The sequence below is a fragment of the Meleagris gallopavo genome, chromosome Z (genome assembly GCF_905368555.1).
Source record: "Meleagris gallopavo chromosome Z, MGAL_WU_HG_1.1, whole genome shotgun sequence".
NCBI classification, from domain to species: Eukaryota; Metazoa; Chordata; class Aves; order Galliformes; family Phasianidae; genus Meleagris; species Meleagris gallopavo.
Window position 1 is genome coordinate 65,496,718 of NC_139435.1, and position 20,520 is coordinate 65,517,237.

A 20,520-nucleotide genomic window follows, 5' to 3' on the forward strand; every position below is an offset into this window, starting at 1 on the left:
AAAGGCTCAATTCCTTTAGGGAGTGTTTGAGCGGCGATCCCATTCCAATCCTTGAGTCCCCATCATCAGCTTCATCTCCTAAAGGTTTGGCCTGTTACTTCAGTATGGTGCCTGCAAAGACTCTCATGGGGAGCAGGCCCATCCCAGCAGCAACAAAGGGGATCACTGTGTTTTGAGAGCTGGAGGTGAGCAGCACCTTGACTCTACTACTGGGGTGGAGCTAATATAATTTTGCTTTTCCTTTTTTTCCCCATTGAGAATTTCAGCACTTGCATGTCATACCAGTCTTCCATTTTTTTGGCAAAATGCCTGCTGTTTCAAGGGTGAGCAGAGCAATCACTGTCAAGGCTGGGAGGTTTCTCAGTGGGAATGGTGACCATCTAGAATCCCTGAGCTGCGTTCAACATCTGCATTTTTGCAATGCTCGGGACTGGGTCCCCCTGTGGTGCACATGGTGTCCAATTCTTCAAAACAGGGAGCTGAATGAAAACGGACTCTTTCTTGAAGTTTTGCCAGTCAACCCCCTAGCAAATCCATCATTTGGTTCCTTCTGCTTTGCACAGAGACTTCAGAAAAGCGGGCCAAAACAGTAGAATACAATTCACATCAGCACGGAGGTGTGGATTACCAAGTCAACCATACTCAACTGTGTTTCTAAGTTATATTTCTGTACTAAAACTCCTAGAGGTGTGGTAAGCCCAAGGGTTAGATCCATAGACTGAGGATAGAGGGTTGCACAAAGCAGTGGCACACTGATCTGGCAGTGGGAGGAGGAGCAGGGTCACTACAGGACTGCTGCAAAGGAAGACAGAGAAGTGAGAAGCCCACAGTACCAGTGATGCCTTGAGATGAGCAGTATGAAGCACTGTTGTGAAACTCGGATGGAGTGATCAGTAAAAGCCTGCCATGAGGAGGTCATATTTTAGATTTTTTTAATCTCTTAGTTATTTTAAATTTTAATGTTTAATCTCACCTTGTTTTTTATTTTTTTTTATTTTTTTTTTGCCATGACCTTTCTTGGGAAGAATGTGGATGTGGCCAAGAAGAACTGCCTCCCACTTAGTGTCACATGCATTTTCTGTTGGATCAAACAAAGGAAGGCACTGGCAGTACATTTGCTGGGTCTTGCTGCTAGAACACCCACTATTTTTTCCTCCTAAAACATCTGAATGCTCAAACACTTAGACTTTTGTAGATGAAGAATTCAGCGAAGAAGGAAGTATGCTAATAATTCTCCAGACTGCTAATAACTGCAGTTTACTAAAGTGCAGCAGCACTGTTCAAATGGCAATAATTACACTTGCATCTTGACTTAAACAGAAAGAAATGAATGCATATTCAGAGAGGCTGTAAATGTAACAATAATTTCTAGAAAATGCAGTGTACGGGAATTGCTGCTAAGGCAACACTGCTGGTTGCAGCAGGGGTTGAATGCTGGCTCTCCCTCATTTACAGACTTTCATTAATAGTTTTGAGACAGCTGCTCTCAGAAGGCAGTGTATATGAAGGTGCTGGTATGTGCAGCAGCAGCAGCCTCTGGCAAGCTCTGCTCCTCCTGCCAAGCAGCCGAGATGGGGCTGTAGTTTCCCATTCTCTTCCCATCACCATGTTCTCATCCTGATGTGTGCCATTCTTCCAGACCATCCCCCGCTGGTTCTCCTGACAGTTTGATCTGTGTCCATCCATATCATCTTCACAGCTTCTTCCTCATATAATTCATCCATGGGTTGACTTCTGCTTCTTACCAGGGGCATCTGGAGCATTCCCTCCTTGTGGTCCTGAAAGCATCCCAAGATTATATAAGAATGTGTTGAGGGGAAAACAAGGAATTGTTATAAATATAATTATTTTTCCCTCCTCCATTCCTTGGTTTACTCCCCTGCAGAGAGCCCATCCCTACTCACAATTATTAATCCTTGGCAAAGAAAGGCCTCTTCCCACGAGGAGCAATGTTTCTTCATAGATTTTACTGTATAATTGTCTTGCTTACTAGATAATTGCATGTGCCACACTAATTGTGCAGACACATGCACTCTCAGAAGTACATACTGCCATAAATGCCTGCCCTCATTAGGCAGTTGCATGTATATGCCTTAATTGAGAACTGCAGATTGCAGCTATGATGAGAGGATGAGCTATTACTCGTTAAGAAATCGACTGATGAAGTACTTCATCTTTGGTTTGGTTCCCTAAAGGCAACATGAATGCCCAAACATGACCTGATCCCAAAGGGTCTATATACATTGGTGCAGTGATGGCAGTAGCTCAGTGTTAGCTATGAGGTCTCGTGGGCAACAGCAGGTGTACTGCTACTCCAGATGTTAGCAGGAGCTTGACAGCATGCTCATCTCAGGTGTGAAAGGCCAGCAGCCCTGAATAGAAACTTACGTCCCTCCGCTCAAACTGCTCCAGGTGGCAGCAACCTCTTTTTAGTGTCAGCAAGTCTGACAGGGGAGACCTGAACCCAAAACACAGAAAGAAATTGCAGTGTAGGCCTGTTGTGAGTACCTGTTGTATATGACACTAGGAGCTCCGCAGACAGCTATTCTTGTATTTTCAGGTTCAATCAAAGTTTCGTTCTTACTGATTATTCTGCGTTAGTTTACAGAATACCTGCTTGCTTGAATATATCTTTACTCAGGCTGAAGACAGAGCTGACCACAGCTAGATATGTAAATTGTAAAAAATGCACTATGCTTTAAGGAGAGCAATGATAGAAACTTAAGCTTGAGAATATATACGTTCAATAGAAGGTGCAATGAAAGTAGGACCAACTAAGTAGGTAAGACTAAGTTGTTTGTTTGTCTGTTCGTAAAGGTGTTTTCTAGCATTTAAGTACAATCAAAAGGAAAATCTCTAATGGATGAAGGTAGCATTATCTTCAGCTCTGTACAATGGCATGATTAGACAGGAAACTCAAAATGCTTTTAAGAGGAGAGCTTTTCTGCCTGGCTCAAATTCTTTAAGGTGTGTCAAATGCGTTTTACTGCCCATGTAAACCCAGAGGCACTGTTATTGTTTAGGTGGCTGGTAAGATCCTTGTGCTCATGGCTGGTCATTTTCTGCTGCACTGTGTACTAACAGAGTGCATGATGCATGGTGGCAAGGACAGCTGCGGCCAGCATGCAGGAGTGAGGAGCCACTGTGTTTAGAGGATTTGATCAGTGCTGTTTGCTTCCCAAATCCGTGCTTCAGCAGTGGTGCTGTGTAAGAGCTTATATGAAAAAGGAGCCAGAGACCTCAGAATGCAAGTTTCTGTGTTAAACCATTTGATGATGTGAATAGACATGCTGTGTTTAGTTGTTTTGAGATAGTGTTGTGTTCTGAGAAAATTACCAAGCTATCCTAGGAGAGTGATGTTGGTAATGTCTTCATCATGAGGAAATATGAGTACAGTGCGTCGGTGTTGCAGAGGAAAGAGTGAGAAGGAGAAGACCATGATTCTGGTCCTTGTTGTGCCTCCTGTGGTGATCTCCATGCTGTGGGAGACATGAATGCTTCCTGCCTCCCAGCTCCAGTTGCACGTGGGTTTCTGTGTGGGCCGGAGAAAGACTCCACGTTTTTTCCAGCACTGTGTAATTCTACCCTGTGTTTGATGGCTGAGATTGATCCATTGAGAAATGAACATCCCCTGGTGTTGTCTCATCCTTTTCCTGATGTGGGATGAGTTGCCTGCTCTTTCTGCATGTTAGCATCTGTTTCTGCAAGACTTATCAGCTTATCAGCTGTGGATTGATTCTCAGGCTTTCTTTAGGTGTGGAAGACATTAGTAAAATACTATGTTGATAGATGCTGTGTGCTGCATGTGCAAGCCTTTCAAGAACTTAAACTGTTAAGTCATTAGTAACTTGAAAATCCAAACCTCATTTTTAGTGGCAGACCAGGACACAGGCCTGGAATAATGACAAAGTTAGGATGATAACCATTTGGGAGATATTTAAATGAAAGTTTGCTTTTGTTTTAGTGCCCTGTTCACTTTATAGTGAGTTAACTCTCTATTTTTTGTAAGTACTAATTATTTGCCATGCCTTCTAATTTTGTGAAGAACTCTTAATCTCGAGTTTAGAAAGTGCTATGGTTTGCTTTCCAGATGTTGTTTAGTCTGCAGAAAATACAGTGCTTCTCTTCAGGACTTCATCAAAGTTTTGTTCTGTTTTATTTTAGAAATCTTCCAGAATCCCTGAGGATGACATCAGGTTAAAAAAAATTAGAGACCAAAACTGTGCCAATTTCTTGGAGCCAGCTACTGCACTTGCTAAAAAGGAAGAAAAAATGGAAATTGAAGTTCCAGTTTCTGAACATAAAAGCATCACCACAGTGGCTTCACCACATCCCATAGACAATCCAACCCACTTCTTTTCTTCTGCAGCCAGCCACAATGGACTTAAGGACAGGCATGAATCTCTGGACAGTGAAGTTGCTAAAGAGATTAGATATCTAGATGAAGTGCTGGAGGCAAACTGCTGTGATTCTTCTGCAGATAATACCTTTAATGGGACATCCTCTCCTCAGCTAAGTGCAGTCACCATCATGGATGGCTCAGGAGCTTCAGTTAATGTCTCTAATGATTCAGTACCCAATGCAAGGGAAGAAAATGTAGCTGACAAGCAGGCACCCTTGGTTGTTAAACCACATGAAGCTAGTTCAACATGTGAAAGCCTGAACTCTAATGGCCATTCCTTGGGTGGATTGAAGGAAGACATCGGGGAAAGTCTGAAGATGCCGGGAAGTCCTACTTCTTCAAACAGTTCTAGAAGATCTTCTAAGGATGGAGAAACAACTCTTACAACCCTTAAGAAAGAGGCTAAGTTTGAACTACGTGCTTTCCACGAGGACAAAAAGCCCTCTAAGCTCTTTGAAGATGAAGATGAGAAGGAAAAGTACAGGGTCCGCAAAGCGAGACCATCAGAGGAAATGATAGAACTTGAAAAAGAAAGAAGGGAACTCATTAAAAGCCAGGCTGTCAAGAAAAACCCTAACATTGCCGCCAAATGGTGGAACCCTCCCCAAGAGAAGACTCTGGAGGAACAACTGGATGAAGAGCATCTGGAATCCCACAAAAAGTATAAGGAGCGCAAGGAGAGACTGCAGCAGCAAAGTGCAACACCAACATCTCCCAAACAGGTCAGCTGCTCCTTTGTACCACCAGAGCCAGTGAATATCAAGAAAGAGGATATTGTCACAGAGCAAATTGATTTCTCAGCTGCCAGGAAGCAATTCCAACTGATGGAGCATTCAGGTCCATCTCAGGGTCAGGTCCCACCAAGGCGGTCTGGAACACCCAAAATGTTTTCCGTCAAACCATTCTATAAAAGCCTCAATCCTTCAAATGCAGACAGGCCTCTCTCCACCATTACAAGACCTGTTTCAATGTATGGACAAACAGGTCAACATGAGAGTAATGAGATTACTGTTGTCAAAGCACAGAAAGTCTCCTGTTCTTCAGAGGAGGATACAAATGCTCAGAGCAACAGTGCTGACCCAATAAGAGAATTGCCATGTAGTGATAGCTCCAGAGCTGGACAGGCCTCGAAACTGTGGTCAGAGGATGGAGAATTCATGAGTGCAAGAGCTGTCTTCACGGTGGTGAAGGATGATGTACAGGGTGTGCTAGACCAGCTCCCGAAGACAGCCAGCGCCTCCTCCCCTCCTGAGGAGCTTGACTCCGGTTTGGATGACTTGTCTGTAAGATCTCAGGATACCACTGTCTTGGAGACCCTTTCCAATGACTTCAGCATGGATAACATCAGTGACAGTGGTGCCTCTAATGAAACTATGAGTGCCCTGCAAGAAAGCTCATTGGCAGATTTCTCCCTGCCACAGACCCCGCAGACCGATACTCCAGCAGAGTGCAGGGGCGAAGGCATGTCCAAATCATTCAGTGACCCAGGCTGTGACTCTCTGTCTTCTGCCTTGGCAGATTCTATGCTGATGGACAACCAGTTGGAGTACCACGCTGGTCTGCTTGTTCAGAATGCCATCCAACAAGCCATAGCTGAACAGGCAGATAAAACAAATGGCAAGGAAGTGAAAGTCCCAGCAGAGCAGGATATCTCTGCCAAAGAGCAGCAGGCCACCACCAGGCTATCTCCAGCCTCCAAGGAGCAGCAGAACCCAGTGTTTAAGCCACCCCAGGTGTCTTCACCTGTTCAAGAAAAAAGGGACACCATACCAAAGACTTCAAAAGAAGACAACTCAGGACTCAGGGAAGGGAAGAGTTTGCAGCAGTCGCCAGTGTACTCTGCCTGCCAGCCATTCCTTGTGGAGGAGAACAGGCACGAAGTCAGTTACTTCAGCAAATATTCAGAGGCAGCTGAGCTGAGGAGCACTGCCTCCATCCTTGCCACACAGGAACCTGAAGTGACCGTGGGCCCTTTCAAGTTACGATCAAGGAAGCAGCGGACTTTATCAATGATAGAAGAAGAAATCAGAGCTGCCCAGGAGCGAGAAGAGGAGCTGAAGAGGCAGCGGCAAGATCTGCAGATGGCACCAAGCCCTGTTACGAAGAGCGCACCACTCCTGCCCACCAGAACAGTGTCTTACAAAACTGCACCAGGTAAGAACCCAACACAATGAAGAGGAAATGTAATGCAACAAAAAGGTCAGATCAGATTCATTTTTTTGCCATTTTTACTGAATGCAGCATGGAATTGGGAGAGTTGCCATGAATTTATCTTCTTGGAAACTCCAGTATTCAAGCAGGAGGAGGGCATGCAACAACCCAGATTTCCCTCTGTGTGGAAATGTCCAACTGGGGACGCTTTCTGTTTTTCCCAAACATAGCACAGAAGTAATGATCATATCCTATTGATCATTATTAGAAGATAATGCACCGCATTCATCTTATGCCACATTGTAGCATAATGTGTTTATCACTGCTCTCCTCCAATCACCCAAAATTAAATTTAGCATCATCATGAGAAATGATTGGCAGCATTTTTTGCAGGTATGCAGCTATTTGAAAAATGAGCATACAAAGCTCTTGCAAGTCATTAAGGAAGTGCAAAGATAGCTGGAATTTACAGGTTTTAGATCAGATTTTGTTTGTTTTGCTTTCTCTTATCAGATGTTACTTGGCTTTCTTGATAAACTTGGGTAAAAATATGCCCAGAGCTGAGCAGTGGTATGTATTTCAGTTGATGTCGTGCATTACTGCATTGCACAGGTATAAGAAACAAAGTGTTTAGTGGGTTCAGTATAAGTCCTATTCTGGCTGATCAGCTTCTGGTTCTTTGTGGTGGCTGGCATGCACAACAGTTACAGTGTAAAAGTTTTTCTCTTCCCCCTTTGAAAAAACTGAAATAGCACTAGTCCCTTCCTACTGTGTCATGAAAACAGCAAACAAAACGAAAAACAATAGCACTTGTCTAGCTTATTTCTTTTGTAGTGATTTCCATGAGTATAGACCTGAGTGTGCCTTGTAAGCACTCGAAAGTTTTTATTAAGCGTGGTCATTGTGAAGAAGTATTAATTTTACCCAGTGTATTTATAGTCCATCCTTTTTTCGATTGATGTAAGCATAATTGAGTCAGTCAGTGCTGCTTCCAGAGCTTTTGCAGTTAGTCATGCTTCCAAAACTTGTGCAGGATGTTCGTTTTCTTATGAAATCCACTGAAGACTTCAAGCAAGGCTGGACTGAGTCCCTTAATGCAATCTAAGTTTTGAGCTTAAGTGTCACACAGCATATAAATAGCTAACACTTGGTTTTGTTTCTTCCATAGAGGGAATGATTTTAACCTCTGTTTCTTGCCAAAAAATGTAGCAGATGTTGATAATTTCTTTGAAGTACTATTTTTGCTGCTCTTATTTTTTGATAGAGAGCCTCCAGAAATTGGTGTGCATTGTGCAACAATGTCTGGCAAGATGACAGACATGGCACTGTGGCTCTCAGCTCTCAGCTCATTGTGTGAAGGTGTGCTCATGACCACTTCATAAAACAGCACCATCTGTAGCTCTGTGTGCTTGAAATGAGGCATTTTACTCACAAGTGGTTTTGGAATAGCTGCTGACACTAGTGCTTGTTTTAACAGAGCACCTGGGAAAACAGTATATTTCTGCTACTTCTTATTCCTCTATACAGCAAGACATTTACTTTGTGTCTGATGATAAAATGCTTATTGTAATTTATGTTTTAATGCTAATGATGAGTTTATATTTGTAATGAATCATTACAGTTTCCTGTAGAAGTCCAACTGCCATATGTATGGGAAAGAAAATTGGGATGTATTTGCCAGTGACTCAAACTACTGCAATCTGCAGCTGGTGACAAGGCAAAGAATTAATTTCTCGGAAAAGATGAATATGTGTAATGATGTAATTGATCAAAAGAACCAAAAAGATCATTGTCTGTTTTTTTTCCTGTATCTTCTACTTTCACTGCTTTCCAAGCAGTGGATGTGTTCAGCAGAGCTCTTTGCTGGTGTAAGATGGCTCAGTGCTTTTGACATTCCAGGGTGAGTACCATCAACTTACCTCATCTGTGCTACCCCTTTGTCCAGCTCCTTTGAGGAGGTGCAGTAAGTAATCAGATTGCCTCCCAGGTTGCTTTTTGGTGATGAACTGGGCAGGTCTGCTTCTCTAGGACACCTGGTGGTTCTTCGCTTAATGCTTTGAGCTGTCACTGTACTGTTCAGACAAACCACAAAGGAATGCAGTGAACTGAACTGCTATTTTGACTAAGTGTGAAAGGCTAGCACAATTTATGTGGCTGAGATAACTGCTAATTGCTTCAGATAGCAAACAGGCTGTTTTGCCACCCTGGCATACAGCTTCGTAGAACTGAGGGTGACACCACACTTGGCACCTTCCAGCCATTGTCAGTGCAAGACGCAAGGTTCCTAGTGACCAAGCTTAGTAACAAGTATCCTTTAAAGCTGTTTGGGTAGTATAAGAGCTGCCTTCTAACCCATCTCAAATCTCTGGAGCAAAACTCAGTGCTATTTCAGCCATGTGTTGTGCATAACAGAACAAGACCTTATCTGGGGTAATAATGTTTAAGAATCACAGAAAACCTCGAGTTGGAAGGGATCCCCAAGGACTGTGGGGTCCAACCCCCAGCTCCACACAGCACCACACAAACCCAACCCCTGAGGCCATGCCTGCTGCTCTGGGGAGAAAAATACTTGTGAAATTGTATTTCAGAGTGAGCAGTTCCCACACTGCTTTGGTGCAGCACTTCCTGCTTGTGGCAGGGTGTTGAGCAGCTGCATAGCAATCCAGGAGTTTGCTCCTGCAACATGTGGGGTGCTTGCCATCCCTTGTGGGCAGAAAAGCTGGGCTGTTTAATAGTTCCTCTGAACAAGTGTATGACATAGTGGGTTCTCGCCTATATTTTATGATGATCGTGTATGTCCCTTTTATTATGAGTACCTAGAATATGAAGAATTTGTATCTTAACTGCATGTAGTGCCTGGCTATAATAATTCCCTTCAAAAGAAGTGTATTTTTAAAGTGTGAAAATAATTATATGAGTGGGCTGCACTCGGTGGAGACTTTTCAGTTAGAGAAAAACCCATCATGAATATGTGCTGTCTCATCACAGCTTGGGGAAATCCCCAACGTGAGAAGCCATGCCTAGAAAAAGCTTTCCTGAAGCTGCCCTATTGGCCTTTCTGATGTTTGTGACCAAAGCACTGCCACTTGAGGCAGAAGGCAGTGTTGCACACCGTGCTCACCCATGCTAGAGCTCAGCCCCATCCATGTATGCATGCGTCTGGGAGAGTTCCCCACCAATCATCCATCCTCATTTTCAGTTAGTAAGTTGGATGGGAGACTTTCAGTGGAAAGCAAAAGCCCAGGGGGACACTGCAGTTTATGATGGCAAGTGATCATGTATCTTTTGATGTCAGGTAACTCTGTGGAGTCTGGCTATGGAGAGTAAGCCTCTGTCTTGCTTCAGCCTGCAATTTCCCCCTCTTGTTTTTCACCAAAAAATACCTGCACTAAAGGAAAGATTGCATGTTAAGCCTCATCCCAAAGAGACATTTTGCAGAGTGGAATGAGAAGCAAAAATTCTGAGGCAAGATACTTCCAATATCTGTGACCATTGCAAAACTTTTAATGCCCGTTATAGGTGTAAAGAGTAAGATTAGGTGTAATACATATACATTAACCCCTTTTTAAAATAATTTTGAGAAAGGCCAGAGCAGAAGTGCAGCCTGTGAGCTCATGAAAGATACTGCTTGCTTACAATTTCATAAGCACCAGTGAAAGAAAAGCAAAGTCCATCATTCTCTTCTACAAGGATTCTCTGGAGCACTCATCACTCATCCTCCAGACACCTCCAGGAGAGCCTTAGCAGGCTACCAGTCCAGCTCATTTGTCATTTGCTGTCTTATTCATTCCTTAGAGGAGGATGCATGAAGTGAAAGGACATTAAAGAGCTGAGGGTTTTTTTTCTTTGCTATTTGCTTGTTTGTGTATTTGCATATTCAGGTTGTGGTGTTCAAGTTCAAAGAAGTCCACCTTTCACCTGCAATGATAATGAGGCTCCACATTTCCAGCGTGGTATTTTTGCATATATTTGAACCATCCCTGAGTTCATCTCAGGCTAGTTTTTGAAAATGATCAGTCTTGATGAATTTTGAAAAGTTTTTTGTGCAGGTGTCTTAAAGATGCCAGCAGCATCTGTAAAGTAGTTGCTCTGTGCAGAGCTCCATTTCCTTCATAACCTGGCTAATATGTTGGCTGGTCATGGTTCAGGCTCCTGTTCCAGGGCCTCTCCTCTGTTGCTCTTTCCTTCCTTTGCAGCAGACCAGCTGAGCATGCACAGCCCATTCTTCCTCTTACAGCAGCTGCTTGGACACCCATCAGGCTTCTAGGCATGGATGTCCCCTTCCTCAAAACCATTCTTGCTCCCCAGGTACTCTGCAGAGGTTTTGGTTGGGATGGGAGTTCATCCATTCCCAGTTCTTCCAGGTCTTTGGTTTTACACAGAGCTGCCAGGCAGTGCCTTGCACACAGCTCTGAATTCCCCCTTTCTGAGCTTCCCCTTCCTCTGAGCACTGAGTAGAGCATTTCTCAAAGCAGCTTTGGCCTGCTGTGAGTGTAAGTGAAGAAATAAAGAGAAATCAAAATTCTGAGTTGATGAAGCCAGAGATTGGCAAGCTGTCACCAAGACTGAGGCCACAGAATATTTATCAGAATTTGTCTAAAAGAGGGAAAAACTGTTAACAGGTGAAGCCTTAGGGTGTTTATCCAATACTCAGTGTCTTGCAGCAGGGACTTCAAAGGACTGCCTTCCTCTGGAGGACACTGCTAATAACACGTGTGACCTGGGGCTGCTGTTTTCGCTGGTACCCCACTGTTTGGCTGAGAGCATGGATATCATCATTACTGAGCGCAGATTTGGGAAAGGACCACCTGCAGCGTGTGAGTGAATTGGGTGGCAGGCACAGGGCTGCAGAAGTGGAAAGCACCTATGATCATTGTATCCTGTGATGCTTTTAAGCTGAACCTACGTACTGCCTGAGAGCAGTACTTATCCAGATGGAAATCTGCCAGAAGAAAATTAACCCATCAACATGTCTACCTCAGCCTGAACTGGCAGACTGCGTCTGCACCAGAGCCAAGAGGTTGCAAGAGCCCTGAAGCCTCAGACATCCCGTCATCTCACCACAACCTAACTGCTGGCTCTGCCAGGCACTGCTATTAGCATGGGAAGGATTTCCACCTGCTTACCCATTTTCACCACATTTTTAGGAAGAGACCTGCTCATCTGTGAAAAGCAGTCAAAACGAGGCTGTGAATTCCAGTGTTTTTAGTGGAATTCATCCACATACATGGGGAAAACAATTGCATAAAGGGTGATCTCATGTGGTCGGAGACTGACAAACCGCTGTTTTGCTGTGGGGAAGGCACATTTCTACCTTGGCTTCTCTATTTGTGAAAATGAAACCACAGCACCATTCCTGTCAGCACTACACAGTATACACAGCACAGCCATGTGTTGCTGCTGGATTGCTGCCACAGCATAGAAATGGATGGCTCTTCCATTGGGTAGGGTAGATCTGCTTGTAGCAATCTTCTAAAATGCAAATCCCCAGATCCCACTCTTTGTGTCACTTTCCAGGATGGAAGGGGCTCACCTGTAGGGCTGATCAGTATGCGTTGGGTCTGTGTCTTCAGGGAGCTCAGAGAAGCTGTATGGGACAACTAAGAAGTCACTTATTACTACAAGAATGAAGTAATACAACAGCATACCTGGCCCTTAACCAGGCCTTTCATTTCCAGCTCACTCTTTACTTTTACTGGTCCTAATGATCAGGATGATGGTTGCTTGTGGAAATACCCCCTCTGCATCCTACTAGGGTGTTTCAGGGTGATTGAATTCCCAGCCTCATCCCTGCACCAGCCATCTTAAATTGAACCTTTAATAACAAGCGACACTGGGTTTTTCCGTGCTGGTTAGAAATGAAATGAATCTAGCAGGGGTATTTCTTGTAATTCTGGCTCTGGTTTCACTTCTTTCATTAAGCTTCTGATGTCTCTTTCAGGAGGTTCCATGGCTGCTCTCTAGTGGTTACCACTGTTAATGACACTTTTTGGAAAAAGCTGGGTTTTTGCATCAGCAACAGGAAGTTTCACGAAAATCTGCACGCTCATTCTGGTTACTTCCCTTATTTGTATGGTTTGGGGGTTGTTTGTTGGTTGGTTGGTTTGTTGGTTTGTTTTCCTTTCCTCATCCATTGAACAGTCTCATTTCTAAGAGATGCCATGCCATGGAGAAGGGAACCTGATTTTCTTCAGCAATAGCTTTTTCCCATCATAGCTAAGTATTTTTCTGATGTGAGCAGATAAGAGCCGTTCTCACTTATTCATTTCTGCCATCAGCCAGGACAGGACCCTCTCACCTTATTCCCGCACCCACAGCCAGCCAGCCCTCACTCTTACCACTGGGTCAAGCCAATTGCTCATCCCACTGACATGTGCTGCACTGTCACCTGTATCAGTGCACGGCTGTCTTCCCAGAGGGTGCTGATGTTTCCCCAGTTCCCCCTAGCTCATTGCACTTGTCTCCCTACCCTGTCTGGCTGCAGCTTGTGGGAAGTAATTTGGGGGAGAGGAACACCAGAGAACTGTGCAAAGCTCTCAGCAGTTATAAGGCAGGTGAAAAGTGGGAAGAAACATGGGAAGAAAAAAAAGCCATCAATGTTTAACCAGACTGCCTTCTCTGGATATCTAATGCATGGTGGTATCCTGTGCACTGCACTGTCTGAGACAGAAAAAAAACCAGTTTGTGGTTTTTCAGCACCTTATGTAAGTTTTCAAACCACTGCTATGAGTCTTATAAGAGGGGGGTAATGCAGCTGGATACTCTGGTAAACAGTGATGATGGGTTAAATGTTCCTTATGTTGTTTGATAATTTTGCTAGATTTTGTAGACAAGTTTTGTAATATTTTGATACAGTGGGCTTCAAGAAGAAGGAGGAGGCGAATGTTTTAAAAACCCACCAACTGTTCCAGTTTGTCAGGTTGTTTCACAGGTTTCATTCCAATCTGTTTCTTCATTCAGACACCACTGAAAATGCTTATCCTGCTCTCTTCTGGAAACAACTTGTGAGTCCTTGAGCTCAGAAGGGATTCTTCTTCTTCTTGTCATTGCAGGAAAGATAGAGAAAATCAAGCCTCCTCCATCCCCCACCACAGAAGGCCCTGCTTCACACTCCGACCTGCAGGCTGAGGAGCCTGCAGGAGCCCAGCGACCCAAGAACCTGATGGAGACCCTCATGGAGGATTACGAAACACACAAAACCAAGAGACGAGAGAGGATGGATGACAGCAGTGTAAGTGCGCTCCTCCTTTTCACTTCCTGCTGATCACAGTTACTGAGAGTTAATTCCCTAGAATCTGTTCAAGTCACCTTGCAGGTGTTGAAGGGCTGTAACATATTGTAAGGGCCAGCATGTTAGAAATGGAAGGATGAGGGCTGATGGGATGGAAGACAGTGTCTGTGAAAATGTCAAAAACAGCTCACATTAATTTCTACGTTGACTAATTATTAATTAATATTGAGAACAGTAGGTAGTTGCCCTGAAATTGGTAGGTTTTTTAAATTCACCTGCCATCAAGATTTACTAGTGGGTTGTTTTAACAGCTGCTTTAACATTGTGGATCAAGCATATATTCATGCCTTTGTTTGTTGACTCACAAAGTCCAGTCCCAGAACGCTTGGAATTGAAAGTAAGTATGTGGTAGCCCTCCTATAAGTAGTCCTCTGGAGAACTGGAGAGGGAATGTCTCAGAAAAAAACCACCGTGGATCCCTCGGTATGCTGTCTCCCACTGGATTTGTTGTCTTTTTTCTCCACACAAACAGAAAATTGGCCAGAAACAGAAGATTTCAGTTTGTGAAAGGGATGCCTGGGTTTCAGCAATTCCTATAGCAGTTTAACCTATCACCCTCTTTACTGAAGGCAATAGTAAGAGGAGCTATCAATTTCATAGCTGGAAGTCCCAAAATCCAGGTGCATACATTGCACAGCCTGTTTCTCAACAAAGCGTGAGATGTTTCTTCTTCACACTTTGAATTTCTGTGGGGAATCAGTGCAGAGCAGTGAGATGTAAGTGAGATACAAAACTTCTTAAATGTGTTTTGTGTTTGCTGAAGCAGCCGGAGCCCTCCAGACACTTCCCAGAGATGTCAGAACAATTATCCCAGCTGCAAGGAGCTCATGCTCCAAGCAAATCACATTCTAGTAAGTCTCATTGATGGCAGAGTCTGATGAGGGATGTGGAAGTGAAGTTTTATAATGTGGATACCAGGCAGTGCTGTTCTGGCAGCTTCTAATAATTGTGAATATTGCATAGAAGCATAAGGGGTCGAAAGGGATGAAACGCAGAGGGATCCTGCTGCACTTCTGCTGGTTAACCAAAACACAGAGGAGGGATAACTCAAAATGCAGGCAGATAAGTCTCTGAAGCACAGCAGAAGCTTTTTGGTCCCTTCTCCTACTGAAGGCCTTGAAAAACCTCCATCAGCTTCATGAAGCAAATCTGGTGGCTCAAAACCTCATCACAGTGAAGAAGCTGCATACTCACCATGTGCTTATCCTCAACATACTAACCCCATCAAGAGTGAGCAGGGCTTGCCCTCACTGAAACCTTCTCACACAGCTTTGATAGCCGCATGTTGTAGGTAAGGTGTCATTAGTGCAAGTGGACAGGTTCTTTCCAGGTACCTGTGTGTAAAACTCCTCAGGTGCATGCACTGGTGCTTCCTAGACACATCTTTGCCAGGATTGTTTTGCCTGTTCTTGCAATTCAAGGCATGCCCTGATGTCCTGGCTGGGATCACTGATCTCTCAGCACCTAACCAGGTGTGCCCTGCCTGTGTCTAACAAAACAGAAGAGCACTTCCGTGGCCTGTTAAGGCAGTGGCAGAAGTCAGCAGATGTGATCACCTCTATGGGATCTTTGAGAGGCTTAAAGTCTGTGGAAATTCTCCATCACATGCTGAGTACTGGTCTGTAGGGCTTCAGTTTCTCCCTACACAAAGGTGCACCAGAAGGCAGAAGAGTTCCAAGAGAACCTGATCCCTGCCTCTGCCTTCACCACCACCTGCTTTGTGTTTGACTTGAGTGGCTACAGCAGAGCAGCTCTGGCTGGGGATTGCCGGTATGTTGCTTTTCAGAGATGGAGAGCAAACCAAGTGTATCTGCTTTTGGAAGAACTTCACTGCTCTGCCAAGTGGGCAATTTCTTCCGAAGAGGGTGTATGGGCTTAGCAGGTGAGGAAAAAAAGCATCAGTAAAAAATGAGTCAAGCACCAACAGTAAACAAGACTGAGACAGGCCAAGCGTGTCATTAAAAAAAAAAAACACAAACACCAAGTGGACTAATGTTTTGTGTTTGTTTTTTTTCATGACACCAAGTTGCTTGAAATCCTGTTCTCTGAGATGTGGAAGTTCTTACAATTTATGTTGTTCTTGTTTCCTAGTTGTAATATGCTTGTTCAATGTACTAATGCTGGTCTTTTCCCTTTCTACCAGTACACCTGTAAATTACTGTCTAGCAAGGTTACTTCAGAGGTACTTTTCAACTGCTTATTTATTTTTGCTTCCTCTTGCATGGTGGTTCCCAGTGCATGTTGCTGCAGTTTGCATTTTCATGCTGTGTGCCAGTACTGTTTTGTATCAAAACTGGGATGCAAATGTGTGTGGGGGATATCCCATCTTATCTCCTATCAGCCAGTGTTTGTATGGCTGGTTTTCTCTCCCCTGGATTCTTGTTACAGCCCCTGGCATGGGAGGGGTTGCAATTAAAAGGTTTGAAGCTGCAGCCCAGGATTGAGGCATTCCTGAGGCATGAAGTGAGAACTTCTGTGTTGCCATTCTGCTGGCAAAGCCACGCCTGGGGCCCAGGCACCCTCAGATACTGTGTGCATTCCTCCATCGCTGGCTAAAGAGTATGTAGCAGTAACAAAGTGCAGCATTTTGGAAGACATCACCATACCAACCTTTCTTTGATAGAAGAAGAGAGGCAGATGTGAGTGCATGGTCCCAGCAAGGGGAATGGTGTGAGCATGTCCCTGTGCGTCGCAGTGTGATGAATGACCACAGTCCTACCACTTCATATCCACGCTGGTCTCAGTGTAGAAGAAACCCAGAGCTGATTAGAATAAGGGTATTTTTAGTGGCATTTGGCATTCTGGCAGAATGCGCGAGGTAATAACTTGCACTGTTTTTTTAGGAATGAGGTGCTCAGTAACATGGACATTTCAGTGGCCTGTAGTTTTCTGTGCAGGTGTACTTGTGAATCTGGGCTTCTCTAAGGGACACAAACAGGTTGTAGTAATGGCTGACACTCATCTGTCCAGCACCAGCACTGTGTTACATACTCATACCTCCCACTATTCCCCCATCTCATAGCATATCTTCTCCACATCAGGCTCCTCAAGACAGGTACATGAATGTCATCCTGGAGAGTAAAGAAAAATAAAAACTATGCCTTCTCCTATTCGTTAATTTATTGTGGGTTTTATCTTACTGCTAGTCAGCAGTGACTGATCCTTGTGTGGAGCATTTCTAGAGAGTTGAGCAGTGTAGGAGCTTCCACAGTAGTGGTCAGGGCATCACATACTGTGAGAGGCAGGAGCTCAGAGGCAGGCTCGATGTGCCTGCCTTGAGGAAGGGTACTGGGATGAGGAGCAGCGAGCTGGAAGGCGATGTGCATGAATGGGGAAGGGGAGAAGATGTGTGTTTTCAGCTTGGCCACGAAGTAAGCTATTACCCAAAAGAGCCAAGTCTGTGTAAAAAGCACACCCTTGTGCAGTTCTACAGAGACCACTGATAACCGTGTGCCTGCACAAGTGGAGACTGTACTCATCCTTAAAAACAGCTGCTTTTGTCTTTACAGGTCTAAGTATATTGGTATATACTTAGTATCTTGGTATATATATATTGGTACCAATATACTAAGTATATTGGTGTATACTTAGCATATACCAATAGTATATACTATATAGTACTTCTATACTAAGTATAATGCCAAGTATATTGGATATACTTGGCATTAACCTGACTTTGCTAAATGCCAGTCATACTGTAGTTGGTAACTGTGGTTAGGTAATTCTGACATCGTTTTCTAACGTGACTGCTGAAAATTTTTGATTTATGAAATAAAAAACCAACAGACTGATGGCAGAGGACACACAGCTTGTACTATAGTACTGACCAGCAGCAGTAGTACTCTTACTCTCTTGTTTTGGATAAGAATGTTTTGATTCCACCAGCCAGCTCCTCAATATGCTCGCTGGAGGTCAGCTATGTTCAGGGACTAACACTGAGTGGGCACAGTGCAGAAAATACCTTTGTGCTGAAGTAGCTGTTCATCACTCAGTAGCTCTAGCTGTGTGGTAAAGCATTTGATTTTCTGTTACTTCTTTGTGCCTGATGTGCTTCCCTGGAGGTGTCTTTCTGCAGGGAGGTGGCAGAATGTCGACACTCCAATCTCTGCATTTTCTTATTTCTCTTGCTCTTAGTTCTTCCAGGTCCAAATGGGAAGAATTAGTAATATATGAAGCTCCAGAAAAATCTGTTTGCTTCCACATCGGTTTTGCTGTACAGTGTACAGTGCTGTTTCATTGTACAGTTTCACTGTACGGTGAAAATTAGCTTGTATTGTACAGTAGTCAGTTTCACTCAGCCCCAGGTGGTGGGAACATGCTGTGGACCGAAGCATGTCTTTATTCTCTTTACCAGTAAGAGAGCAGATATTGTGCCTGAAAGAGTAAAGTGCAGGACAGATCAGTCTCCATCTCTAGGATGGGTAAACAAATTAATCTTGCACTTGATGGTGATAGCTCTTTTGATCTTTTTTTCCAAATCTTCAAAAGCACTTGAAATCTGTCGAGGAAGAGCCTCTGAAGTTCTCAGCAGAACCCAGAGCTGCAACAAGAAGATTGGTGCAGCAGTTTTTTACAGGGCAGTTTTACAGCCCTACATCTTGGTACACATTTCTGCTCCATTCCAATTTCTGCACTCCAGATCCTCCCTTTTGATATACCTACTGGTCACATTACCCAAATACAACTACTTATATCGTGTTGCTTTTTTCATGGATGTTGTCAGACCAGGCCACCAGGCTAAGTGCGAGCCAGTTGCCCACCCTATGATTCCTTTGGAGCCCACCCCCCCATCTCAGGTGGTGTAGATGGTCTCATCTATGGGTACATGTGGTTCTGTGGTTCCAGCTACTAGGCTGGGAATCTGGGCTCAGAGCTCAGCCTGGCATCCATCTTCACTTTCTGCTGACTGATCTGAAGGAAAAATCCTCGGATTTTCCAAATCATGGCTTTTACAAACACCACCAAAGACCACTGCAACAGGATGATTTCCAGCAAGGAAGACACTGACCAGAAATTGTTGTAAATTATGTAAAATCCCTTTTATTTTCAGCTACCATAAACCAGGCCAAATTCAGGAGATCTCTCTTGGATGTGTCACTGCTCTGTGACAGTGTCAGTTTCAGTTTAAAATTTGTGCTGTTCTTTTTTTTAATCCAAATTCCCTTATCTAGTGGAGAAAACAATAATTTTCTTAGTTTTTCTTAATTGTTATCCTACACTGGCCTCATTAGTCTCCTAGTTGTTGCCTATTGCCACTTGAAGAAAAAAAAGACCCAACACAATGCTTTTTTTTTACCCTTCGTTGCTAACCATAGAGTAGCCTCTCTAATTTCTTATTCTGAGACAGTGACGATGCCCTGATAAGTGGTTTTATTTCTCCATTGTTCAGAGACACGTTTTGGAGTGTATTCCCATGGCTTGGGCACTCAGCACCCCAGGCACGTAGCTTAAACCTCCAGCCCTCAGCCTTGCAATTGCTTCACTGCACTGCTTGCAGCTAATATCCCAGAAGGATTTCCTCATGGATTCCTTTTTTCCCTCAGATGAACCATTGGTTTTCTGGGCGCATTCGCCCTCTACTGGATAAAATAAAATCTGTCCAACCTTGCTCCCACTCCCACTGCTTAGTGAAAGACAGTGGGCATGGCACAACTCCCCAGGGTAGTGGACACGGCCCCGAGCTACCGTACTTCAGGGAGTGTTTGGGCACCGCTCTCACCCACAAGGTTTGGGTTTGTGTAGTGCTGTGTGGAGCATGAGTTGGACCCCATGGTCCTTACAGGTCCCTTCCAACTTAGTTCTGTGATTCTTAAAATTCAGCTGCTTATTTCCGCCCCATCCATCACCTCATCTGACTTCTATGCAGAGGAATCAAATGGCACTGCCTTATCTCAGAAGGCCACTTTTGTGCAGAGCAGCATGCTGGAGGCTGTAGGACCTGGGAGGGAAGCCATTAGCTGATGGAACAACCACATATTGTTGTTCGAGTTTTTTTACTCCTTTTTTTTCTTTCTTTTTTTCTTACTGGCTCTTTAAACTTAAGAACTGGGCTTCTGCAAGAGGACTGGTGCAGGCAGGCATACAGTGTTCTGTATCTGCAGAGGAGCGCATTGTGTGCACACCCCATGCTAGCACCCTTTGATCCACTCTGAATTATTTTTTTAAGTTTGTTGCACACGTATTAAAACTGTTCCTTACCTAGAATAATTGTTTCTGTGCATGCACATGTGTCCATATATAAGACGCATACTGTATGTGCGCTTTTATATTGCGTGCATATGTTTGTGCATATATATTATATATATATATACCTATGTGTGTTGTTATATGTGTACATATATATGCATACATGCCTCTCTACGTATAATACACCTACTGGATGTGTGGATTTTTATGTCTGTTCATCCAGTGATGTGACGGATGTCCTCTTCTTCTGTCCCTCCAGGTGCTGGAGGCCACCAGGGTGAACCGCAGGAAGAGCGCGCTGGCGCTGCGCTGGGAGGCCGGCATTTACGCCAACCGGGAAGAGGACGAGTAGCTGTGCAGCAGCACCTGCTGAACCAAAAAAAAAAAAAAAAAAAAAAAAAAAAAAAAAAAAAAGGAAAAAAAAAAAAGAAAGAGAAAGGCGGGGGGAAAAAAAAAAAAGGAAAAAAAATAAGCAGCATTTTAATCCGAT

General features: G+C 44.0%; 1 protein-coding gene across 14 annotated transcripts in view; it reads left to right on the forward strand.

Moving 5' to 3' along the window:
• The window catches only part of PALM2AKAP2 (PALM2 and AKAP2 fusion), a 246,313-nt gene extending 225,845 nt beyond the window's left edge, over nucleotides 1–20,468 (forward strand). For 10 of the 14 annotated variants that reach the window (XM_085213912.1, XM_085213914.1, XM_085213917.1 and 7 more), the window contains 4 exons: nucleotides 4,165–6,556; nucleotides 13,606–13,784; nucleotides 15,988–16,026; nucleotides 20,290–20,468. In XM_085213912.1, coding sequence (XP_085070038.1) covers nucleotides 4,165–6,556; nucleotides 13,606–13,784; nucleotides 15,988–16,026; nucleotides 20,290–20,382 — 2,703 coding nt within the window. In that variant the 3' untranslated portion in view covers nucleotides 20,383–20,468. The remainder of the gene's footprint in view (nucleotides 1–4,164; nucleotides 6,557–13,605; nucleotides 13,785–15,987; nucleotides 16,027–20,289) is intronic. The other 4 variants (XM_085213913.1, XM_085213915.1, XM_085213919.1 and 1 more) reach the window with 1 other exon arrangement.
• The last annotated feature ends 52 nt before the right edge of the window (nucleotides 20,469–20,520 follow it).